The sequence below is a fragment of the Podarcis muralis genome, chromosome 13 (genome assembly GCF_964188315.1).
Source record: "Podarcis muralis chromosome 13, rPodMur119.hap1.1, whole genome shotgun sequence".
Taxonomy (NCBI): Eukaryota; Metazoa; Chordata; class Lepidosauria; order Squamata; family Lacertidae; genus Podarcis; species Podarcis muralis.
The window spans coordinates 13111185-13122198 of NC_135667.1; the positions used below are offsets into that span (position 1 = coordinate 13111185).

The window sequence follows — 11014 nt, forward strand, 5'->3', positions numbered from 1 at the left end:
AATCCTAAAAAAAGGTTAACACCTTTGGTTGGCCCTTTGGTCAGCCCTCACGGCCCTTCACTTCATCAAATCTGGCCCTCTTTGAAAAAAAGTTTGGACACCACTGCTCTACACTGTGTATAAATGCAAGTAATTAAGTAACTAGTGATTTGAGACTCCATAGTGACAGCCTAAATCCAGTGCTAGAGGAGACCATATCAAGCTGCTTAATGGTGGGGATGGCTCTGAGTGGAGACCTGTCCAGAAAGCCTAGACAACAGACTTCCAAGGGCAGCCTTCATCTCCTTGTTCTTCAAAGCATAGATAGTTGGGTTCAGCAAAGGGGTGATAAAAAGGGAAACAATGTCAAGCACTTTATCAATCATGAGCATGGTGGATGGACAGAGGTAAATAAACATAATTGGCCCAAAGTACATGGTGACCACAATCAGGTGAGAGGTACATGTGGAGGCAGCCTTGGTGCTCCTTTCAGAGGCGCTCCTGGAGTGGATCGTGTAGAGAATGAAACCATATGAGAGAAGCAGGCCAATGAAACACACCAGTGACATAATGCCACTGTTGGTGATCATCATGACTTCCAGGAGGTAGGTGTCAGTGCAGGCCAACTTGATGACCAAGGGGAGGTCACAGAAGAAGCTGTCCACTTGATTGGGTCCACAAAAAGGCGCATTAATGATGAAACCCAGTTGCACAGTGGCATGGAGGAACCCACCAGCCCAGGAAGCAAGCCCAAGCCCCACACAATGGTGCCGGTTCATGAGTGTGGCATAACGGAGGGGATGGGAAATGGCCACATACCGGTCATAGGCCATGGCTATCAGCAGGAGCATCTCACTGCCTGCAAAGAGATGGAGAAAAAAGATTTGTGCCATGCAGCCATGGAAGGAAATGACATGGTGTTCGGAAAGGAAATCAAAGAAATTTGGAATGGCAAAAGAGGGCAAGCAGAGGTCCAGAAAAGCCAGTTGACCCAGCAGAAAAAACATAGGTGAATCTGAAAGGTGGTGATCGCTGAAAATTGCTGAGAGGATAAGAATGTTGGTGAAGACACTAGCCACGTAGAGGACGAGGAAGAAGAGAAATATGAATAGTTGGACTTCCCAGGATTCAGAGAGGCCCAGCAGGATAAATTCGGTCACCATTGTCTGGTTTGCCTCCATCATCCACTTCTTGCATATCACTGTGAAAATCGGTGAGAAAGAAGATGGTAATAAGATACTTCCATCAGAGTCTTAAATCAGTGAAGAGGGGCATCCTTTTGTCAGTTTCCGCTATTCTTGACTGTGTCCTGAGACTACAGTCATAGTGGATCATATGTTATCATAGGAATATAGTGAGTCAGACTGCTGCTCCATCTTACTCAGCAACAACTGCCCAAGGGATAGGGAACCTGTAGCCTTTCAGACCACAATGGCTGAGACTGATGGGAACTGTAACCCAAAGGGCCGTAGGTTGCCTGTATTTATGATTTACACCCCTACCTCCCAAGCCCACCCCTTTCAGGAAGACAGCAAGGTGCCTTATATTGATCATTGGTCCATTTAGCTCTGTTATAGTCTGCAGCAACTGGCAGTGTTTCTTCAGGGTTTTAGACACAAGAAAATTCACATGTTGGGCACTGGATCTGTGATGTTCTGAATACAAAGCAGATGCTTTGCCTCTGAGCTATGATCCTTCCCCATCTTATCAGCTCCTCTAAAATATACTACCCATTTCCCCACGTTTTATATAGACACATGCAGCTGAAGTCACCAACTATCAGTCCTCCTAAGAAGTAGACCACTTTGCAAAATGCAATGTAATAAGCGTCTTCAGAGCTGCTGCAAAAGGAGATTGCAGGAGATTCTAAGGAGAAGTTATCATCCATTGATTAGTATGAAGAAAGCACAATCAGCTTTGTGTCCTCTCACACCTCTTTTATTTAGCAGTAGCTCCACCACCAGAGACTGCATCTCCGGACTCCTTTTATAGACACAAGGAGTAGTCTGAATGTATCCCTTTGTCTATCTTCATTACTTAATTGTATCTATGAATGCTGTGTTGTTTAAAGGCTTATCTTACAGTGGAATGCCTCTCCTCTTTTCATGTCTTTCTAAAATCCATCCTAGTCCTTGGTTTCACCCCACCCACCATTTGAATAAGTTTTCCACCCCCACCTCTTTTTCAGGAAATGTGGGCTGGTGGACTGATGTTCCTCTTCCTTACCCATTCTATTCTTAGTGTCTCTCAGATAGGTCTAACCATTTCTGTAAATGTTAATGGAAGAGAAGGGAAGAGAAGGGAATGTTACAATGAGGAGTGCTTCACTGTCCCACTTAGCCATCTCTTCTTCCTGTAAACTCCATTGTAGTCTCACTCTTCTAGCTCACCATCTTTCCACCCCCACCTTGAAAATAGCAAGAGGCAGTTAGCTTTCTGTGACCACTGGACATGAGCACAAGAGCACTCTTCTCTGCTGTGGATTCCAGCAACTGGTATTCAGAAGCATACTGCCTCCCACCATGGAGGTAGAGTTTGGCCATCATGACCAGTAGCCATTGATGGCATTGTCCTTCATAAATCTGTCTAATCCTTTTTTAAAGCTATCCACATTGGTGACCATTGCTGCTTCCTGAATTACTTTCCTTCATCCATCCTGAATGATCATTCAGTTTCATTGGTGTTTACTGTTTTTTTATATATGCTGTAAGGTTCACAGAGTCGCTGGGGTGTCACAGCTGGATGGGCGGGATTATTATTATTATTATTATTATTATTATTATTATTATTATTTCCTGAAAAAAAAATTGTTTTCACTTTTGATGACCTTGGGGTTCCACTGAGGATGCTGACCCTTCCCTTTCATTTCTCAGTGGTCCTGTTTTCGCTACATCCCTTTTGGTGCCAAGCTCACTCTTAGACAGGACCACAGATGTTGCAGCCATGATATTCCATTATGCAAAGTAAAAAGAACCAGCTAGAGAGCTCATGGGTAGCTTGTGAGATTTATTGCTTCAGCATATTGTAATGTTCAGTAATAATGAATTGCACAAATGCACACAAACACACAGACTTTGTAAACCACACTGAGAGCTTTTTTATGATCAAGTAGTATATAAATAGATATCTCAGTGACTTCCACCCATTGCATCATGTTTAGAGTACCAGGTGTAGGAATTCTGGAAGAATTATTAATAGGTGTTCAGCGAGATGATCACGGTGTGATCTGGAATAGCAGTTCTAATTCATCAAATTATTATATTTTGCTTAGCAAGGAATATCACTTCCCTAACCTCATTATTCCAAAAGCACGCTGAGACTGAACCATTCCAGATCAGGCTGTAGCCATCTAGTGGAATGTTCTGTGTTCTGACAGTGGTCAACCAGACACCTATGGGAAACCCACAAAAAATACATGCGTGTAATAGCCCTCTCCTGCTGCCTTTTCCCAGCATTTAGAAGCATGCCACCTGTTTCTGGAGGCATTATATATAGTCTTCAGTGTTCTGGGTGGACAATTACATCCTAATAATGCTGACCAGTAGCCATATTACCCCTATCACCAATCTACCCACCAAAAGGCATGTGGAGTGCTGGAGATAGAGAGGGGAGATTAGCAGATGAAACTGCAGGAGAGCTCCTTGGAGGAGTCTACAAAGTAATACTTTGCAGAATTTTGCACCCTCCTTTTTGGAGAAATCTAATGCATCCTCAACTGGGTTTTTACTCACCTGCAAATCCGAGCAGAAGTGTCTTGATGTTTTCTTGATGTTGGAGGAGACCCCTGACTAGCTCAGAATCAGCGTGAACCTATTTGATCCAGTTTCTTCTTCTGCCTGTGAGTGGTGTGGGGCTGTGAATAGCTGTGTGGATGATATAGCTGTTTGAGAAGCAGGATGAAGAGCAAATTAACAGTCAATGGAATGTGCAGGATTAATTGCTCATTCCTTTCGAAAGGAGACTGCTGAGGCTGGTGCCTTATCCGCTCCTAGGGAGCTAGTGGAAAAGGTAATGCTTTGTCACTGTGGCAAATGTTACATGATGTCCCTCAAGGGTGCATGGTGCTGGTTTAAGTTCTGGCTTGTTTCCCTTGGTAAATGACAAGGGATCAAAGAAGATGGGAAGAGAGAAGGATGCGATTTTCTACCCCTTTCTTGAATACATGATTTCACCAACTCCACCAATAGAATCATTTCAAACTGTTCCATTCTGGGTGGAAGGAAGGATAGGATTCCAAGTGAATAACAAGATTAGCAAGATTTCTGAGAGGTAGATCTTTGTGTGAATCAAATGGTCCTTGCCTGAAAAATGTACCTAAACAGTTCTCAATCCAGAAATTCACAAGACAGGACAATTTAAAAAACATATTTTTATTACACCGGGGAGGGAGAAAACGAGGTTTCAGTCACAATGGTCTAATCAATGCAATGGAATACCTCCATGAATCCATTTTAATTCTAATTTCCTGATACATTTGTACTCCTCAATCTGAAGAAATAAAGGGCCTGATACATTTGTACTCCTCAATCTGAAGAAATAAAGGGCCCTTTCCAAGTGGAGAAGAAAGTAGTGAACTGTAACACTTAGCTATAGAAACCACAAGAAATTAGAATAGATGTCATTGAACTATCTCAGGACTGGAGATGTGTTCCTGAAGCTCTGTGAATGCGTGTAAGTTGAAGTCAGAAGTCAAGACCAGGAACTCTGAGTCTTCTGGACTCATAAAACTGCCCTTGCAATTGTTTTGAGTTTCAGGGCTGCAGGACTGAAACCCCGGGTAGCCATAGCCAGCTGGTATAGACAATACTGTGGAGATGGACTAATGGTCTGATTCAATATAAGGTAGGTTCCTGCCTTCCTATGAAGAAGGTGTGGGATAACCAGCCTCATGTAACCAACATGCTTAAGTCTAATTGATGCATGAAGGGGTTAAAACCATAAAGTAAGCTGTCCTGCCAGGTTTAACTAGAGTCACTCACCATCTCCTTTGTAGGAAAGGTTATCAAGCCCCTTGTTCTGCTTTCATTCCACCATGTGAACCCTACTAGTAAAGAGGTCTGAGTTGGTTGTATCAAACTCAGACCACATGGGTTAAACAATATATATACAAATGATTTATATACAAATGATTAAAAAATACTCACCACTTTGAAACCTAAGTTTTAATGCCCATGTTTTCAGACTGCTGTATGGACAAGCACATGAACCTGACCTTTGAAGTGTTTGTAAGCAAACCATGTGTAACTTAACAAATGTGTGGACTCTTTCTATGCTGAGGGAAGATGGAAACTTTGGGAGCAACTCAAAAGGGGACATTTAAAAAGTCTAACAGGCTATATCACCACATTTTACTTTGCTGCATATCTTGTGATTTTAAAACTCTGTTGGGGTTCTCTAACCAATGAGTACCGTATTTTTCGCTCTATAACACGCACCTGACCATAACACGCACGTAGTTTTTAGAGGAGGAAAGCAAGAAAAAAATATTCTAAACAAAACAGTGGATGTATGATTTTTGTGGTTCATGCTGTGGCCACAAACGTGATCTGACGGTGAGTTTGGGGTAGCCCAATGCAAAAATCCTGTGGATCCATGTGGATCCATGCTTTGTAACCACGTTTTTGCGCCATTGCAGCCCCATGAAACAGTGGGTGCATGATTTTTTTGGTGCAGGCTGTAGCCATGGACATTTTATGTGATCTGATGGTGAACCTGGGGTGACCCAGTGCAAAAATCCTGAGGATCCATGTGGATCCGTGCTTTGTAACCACGTTTTAAGTAGGGAGGGAAGGAAAAGCATTCAAGGGACAAGGAGCATGCGTGGGGTGTGTAGAGAAGGATGTGGCTAATGATGCAGGCGAGCGGTTAAAGGGGAGAAGGAACACGCGTGGGGTGTGTAGAGAAGGATGTGGCTAATGATGCAGGAGAGGGATTTAAGGGGAGAAGGAACACGCGTGGGGTGTGTAGAGAAGGATGTGGCTAATGATGCAGGAGAGGGATTTAAGGGGAGAAGGAACACGCGTGGGGTGTGTAGAGAAGGATGTGGCTAATGATGCAGGAGAGGGATTTAAGGGGAGAAGGAACACGCGTGGGGTGTGTAGAGAAGGATGTGGCTAATGATGCAGGAGAGGGATTTAAGGGGAGAAGGAACACGCGTGGGGTGGGTGGAGAAGGATGTGGCTAATGATGCAGGAGAGGGATTTAAGGGGAGAAGGAACACGCGTGGGGTGTGTAGAGAAGGATGTGGCTAATGATGCAGGCGAGCGGTTAAAGGGGAGAAGGAACACGCGTGGGGTGGGTGGAGAAGGATGTGGCTAATGATGCAGGAGAGGGATTTAAGGGGAGAAGGAACACGCGTGGGGTGTGTAGAGAAGGATGTGGCTAATGATGCAGGAGAGGGATTTAAGGGGAGAAGGAGCTCGAGTGGGGTGTGTGGAAAAGGAGCTTTTCGGCGAGCTGAGAGGGGAGGGGGGAGGGAAAGAGCACTGTTGCTTTAAAGGAGCCAACCAGACAGCAGCCACTTACAGCAGTGTAAGCAGCTCCTTTCCTCTCCCACTTTGCTCCTTCTCTCCCTCTTTGCTGCTTTACGCAGCTAATGGCGAATCCCCTGCAACCCAAGTCCTGCTCAGCGGATCAGCTGAGACGCTGGGAGAATCGTAATTTCCCTCTCTCCCTCATCCCGTGCCCTCCTGTCCCCAGCAGCCTTTTTAAAAACTTTTTTACTGGTTTTCACTGCGCTCGTGGCTCAGAGCCCTCCTGTGCCCTGCCGTCCCTCTGCAGCCTCATTGCTCCGTTTAGAGAGCGTTGCTAGCTGAGGCTGCAGCAGCTGTTGCTGGCTACGCGGCGCTTTTCCGGCTCCCTATGGCTCCCGTCTGTCCCTCCTCGCGTGTAAGCGGCTGCTGCCCGCTTTGCTGCCATGGCTCTCCTTCCCTCCCTCCCTCCTCGGCTCCTCCCCCTCCTCCTGGCTGTAAAGCAAGCAAAGCTTGCTTTGCTTGACTGACGGCAGCCATGGATCCAGTCGAGTGCATTCGCTCCTTAACACGCACAGGCATTTTACCTTACTTTCTAGGAGCAAAAAAGTGCGTGTTTTGGAGCGAAAATTACGGTACTTGCCCCAAACCTAGATGACTGAGGAGTACAGTGAGATAAAACACAAGCTGAACAACTCTGTATGTGGTTTATAAAAGTTCATTAACAGTAATAAATGTCATTTCAGCACCTTCTAATACATGGAATTTTAAATATCTCCAATGCCAAAATAATAATGGCATATGCAACTAAATAACTCAAACCCAAACAGTCCAAATACTTCTAAAATAAGTCTGTAAGAACAACTCTACATGTGTATACTTGTGCTGGTGCGATCCAGACGGAACTCCAACAATGGTGTTAACATTCTTGTGTGATTCACCTCATGTTCAACATATTGGTAATTACCATAGAATTTTCTGGATACTGCAGGTAATGTAGCTATCATCAGCAGTAGCCATTGATAGCCTTATCATCCAGGATTTTTTCTAATGCATTTAAGGCATCCAAAGTGGTGGCCATCCCTTGTAGTAGCAAAATCTATTGTTCAATTGGTTGCTGTGCAAAGAAGCACTTCCTTTCCTCATTGATCAGATAAGCCCAAGTTCTACAATTACAGGAGAAGGAGAGAAAAAATGCACCCTATACACTTTCTCCACATCATGTATAAATGCAACAGGAACAGTAAAATAAACAACTAAAACAATTTACTGCTCTGTTGTGACAATCAAAATCAGTTGCTAGAGGTGGCTGCCTCAAGCTGCCTAACAGTAGGGCCATCAATGAGTGGAAACCTGCCCAGAAAGCCTTGCCAACAGATTTCCAAGGGCAGCCTTCATCTCCTTGTTCTTCAAAGCATAGATAGTTGGGTTCAGCAAGGGGGTGACAGACATGTAGAAGACAGAGAGCACTTTATCAATCATGAACCGGGCATACGGACGCAGGTAAATAAACATAATGGGCCCAAAGTACATGGTGACCACAATGAGATGAGAGGTACATGTGGAAGCAGCCTTGGTGCTCCTTTCAGACGCCCCCCGAGAGCGGATTGTGTACAGAATAAATCCGTAGGAGAGAAGTAAGCCAACAAAAGTCACCAGTGACATAATACCACTGTTGGTGATCATCATGACTTCCAGGGGGTAGGTGTCAGTGCAGGCCAACGTGATGATCAAGGGGAGGTCACAGAAGAAACTGTCCACCTGATTAGGCCCACAGAAAGGTGCATTAATGATGAAACCCAATTGCACAGTGGCATGGAGGAGCCCACCAGCCCAGGAGGCTAGCACAAGCCCCATGCAATGCCACCGGCTCATAAGTGAGGTATAACGGAGAGGATGGGCGATGGCCACATACCGGTCATAGGCCATGGCTATCAGCAGGAGCATCTCACTGCCTGCAAAGAGATGGAGAAAGAAGATTTGTGCCATGCAGCCATGGAAGGAAATGGCATGGTGTTCGGAAAGAAAATCAAAGAGATTTGGGGTGGAAAAGGAAGACATGCAAAGGTCCAGGAAAGCCAGGTTACCCAGAAGAAAGAACATGGGTGAGTCTGAAAGGTGGTGATCCTTGAAAATTGCTGAGAGGATGAGGATGTTGGTGAATAGTGTAGCCATGTAGAGGAGAAGGAATAAGACAAATAAGAAGATTTGGACTTCCCAGGTTTCAGAGAGGCCCAGCAGGAGGAACTCAGTCACCGTTGTCTGGTTTGTTGACATTCCTTACAGTACTTGCGTATCACTGTGAAAATTTGGAAGGGAGAAAGGAGACAATAATGAGATACTTCCATCACAGTTTTCGGTTAAATCAGCAAAGGGTGTGCCTTTGTATCATCTGACATTATTCTTGACTGAGTCCTGGGATTCCTAGCCTAGTGCTTCATGCATTATCCCAGGAACATATGTAGGTGACTTATAATGAGTCAGACCATCAGTTCATCTAGCTCACTATTGTCTTCACAAGGGATGGGGAACCTGTGGCTCTTCAGATGTTGGTGTTATTCACCTCACATCATCATCCCAAAAACTGAGCATGCTAGCTGGGACTCATCAGAGTTGGAGTCCCCTGCAACCACAGAGAGACCAACCTTTTTGGATGACAGCAAGCTGTCTTATTTCAGGTCAGATCATTGGTCTTTTGAACTCAGTATAGTCTGTAGTAACTTGGAGTAGTACTTCAGGGTTTTTGACAAAGGAAGAATGCTGGAGATTGAACCTGGAACTTTCTACCGCTGAGCTATGACCCTTCATCTTATCAGCTCATCTAAAATATACTGCCCTTGTGCCCATAGTTTTGTGCATACACCCCAATTCCCTAATTACCCATCTTCCTAAGAAGTAGACCACTTTCCAAAAAAAAAACACACTGTGTGAACAGAGGGAACTCACTGGAACTCAGTTCTGGCACCTCTCAGGTGTGTTCCAGAACAATGACAATGGGTGTCATTGCCATTCTAAGAGAAAGAGTGAGTTCATGGCGAGTTCCAGCACCTCTTTTTCTAGAAAAATAGCACTGCCTGGAGCACAATCCCTTTGGGTTCTTTAGATCTGGTGCAGCAGAGATTAGGGGATATTCTAAGAAGAAGTTATCATTCAGAGAAAACTGTGGAGAAGAAAGCATAAGCTGCATGGTGCCCTCCACAGCTCTTAGTGGCAGCTCCACCACCAGGGTGTGTGGCAGTGACTACATGTTAGGATTTTAGTTGTCACCCTCCACCTCTTTTTTAAGGAAATGTGAGCTGGTGAGCTGAAGCCCTGGTCTTTCTCTTCCTCACCCATTCCATGGTTCCTTGCACATGAAGTGTAAGTAGAGTTACAACAATCACCCTGTTCTCACAGTGGCCAACCAGATTCCTGCGGGAAACCTGTAAGCAGAACCTGAGCACAAGAGCACTCTCCCCTGTTGTGGCTTCCAGCAACTAGTATGAAGAAGCATATTGACTCTGACCATGGAGGCAGACCATAGCCATCATGACTTGCAGCCTCTGATAGCCCTGTCCTCCATGAATGCATTGAATGCTCTTTTAAAGCCATCCAAACTGGAGGCCATCATTGCCTCCAGAAGTACTTTATTTCATCTGTTTCCCCTTTCAGCTTCATTGGTGCTTCCCTATTTTATTTGTGGCACTTCTGTTAACCTTGGGGTTCCATTGAGGGTGCTGATACACTCTTCTTCCTCAGCAGCCCTCTTTAGGCTGAGCCCTGTTGGTGCCAAGATCACTGTTAGACGGCATTATAGATATTACAACCATTGTGTTCTGCTGTGCAAAGTAAGAAGAACTAGCTAGGCAGGTCATACCCTAGGAGTTATTGTCTCAGAATATTGTAATATTCAGTAAGAATAGAATAGACTAGAAGAGATGAGAAGAGAATAAAACTTATATTCACACACACACATACATACACACACACACACACACACCCAGGTATCTCAATGACTTCTATCCATGACACCATGTTCAGAGGCAGAAACAAACTGGCAGAATCATTAACAGGTTCAGATGCATTATCATGTCTTATTTTGTTATTCTCTTACAAAGCAGCATCTTGTTAGGCACTGTCAGAAAACGGAGTCCTCATCTAGATGGTCACCTTTTCCAATGTTTCTCTAAATGTTAATTTTCACATTACCTTTGAGTCTTCATACATTGCAAAAGGCACTTTCAGACCTACACTAGAATATGGCACAAACTTTAGTGCTAATTTCTATGTTATTTGCTGCCAGGGGAAAAATAAATCATTGGAAATAGTATTGAAATAAGTGGTAAACCTAGGCTATATTTCTCTATAATTTTGGAAGTGGATTTTGCATCATGTGAAAGCTCAAATTTAATGTAAAAAACAACAGTTAGGGAACTGTTGGGAAAGTGGAATAAACATGCACATACAAGCCACAGTCTGATCTGGAATGGTAGCTCTGATTTCTTAAGATCTTATATTTCGCTTTGCAGGGAGCACCAGTTCCCTAACCTCAGGATTCCAACAACATGCTGGTCCCAAACCATTAT

At 44.3% G+C, this 11014-nt stretch overlaps 2 protein-coding genes across 2 annotated transcripts; both read right to left on the reverse strand.

The window, feature by feature from the left end:
• Nucleotides 1-206: 206 nt before the first annotated feature.
• Nucleotides 207-1163, reverse strand: LOC114583333 (olfactory receptor 4K3-like). The gene has a single exon (XM_028704661.2). The coding sequence runs from the start codon at nt 1161-1163 to the stop codon at nt 207-209; it is 957 nt and encodes a 318-aa protein (XP_028560494.2).
• A 6624-nt stretch (nt 1164-7787) lies between these two features.
• LOC114583332 (olfactory receptor 4K3-like) lies at nt 7788-8726 on the reverse strand. Its single transcript, XM_028704660.2, has one exon. The coding sequence runs from the start codon at nt 8724-8726 to the stop codon at nt 7788-7790; it is 939 nt and encodes a 312-aa protein (XP_028560493.2).
• Between the last annotated feature and the right edge of the window lie 2288 nt (nt 8727-11014).

What these genes read in the sequence shown, in the direction of transcription:
- LOC114583333 (XM_028704661.2), bottom strand. Translation starts at nt 1,163, where the DNA reads ATGATGGAGGCAAACCAGACAATGGTGACCGAATTTATCCTGCTGGGC.
- LOC114583332 (XM_028704660.2), bottom strand. Translation starts at nt 8,726, where the DNA reads ATGTCAACAAACCAGACAACGGTGACTGAGTTCCTCCTGCTGGGCCTC.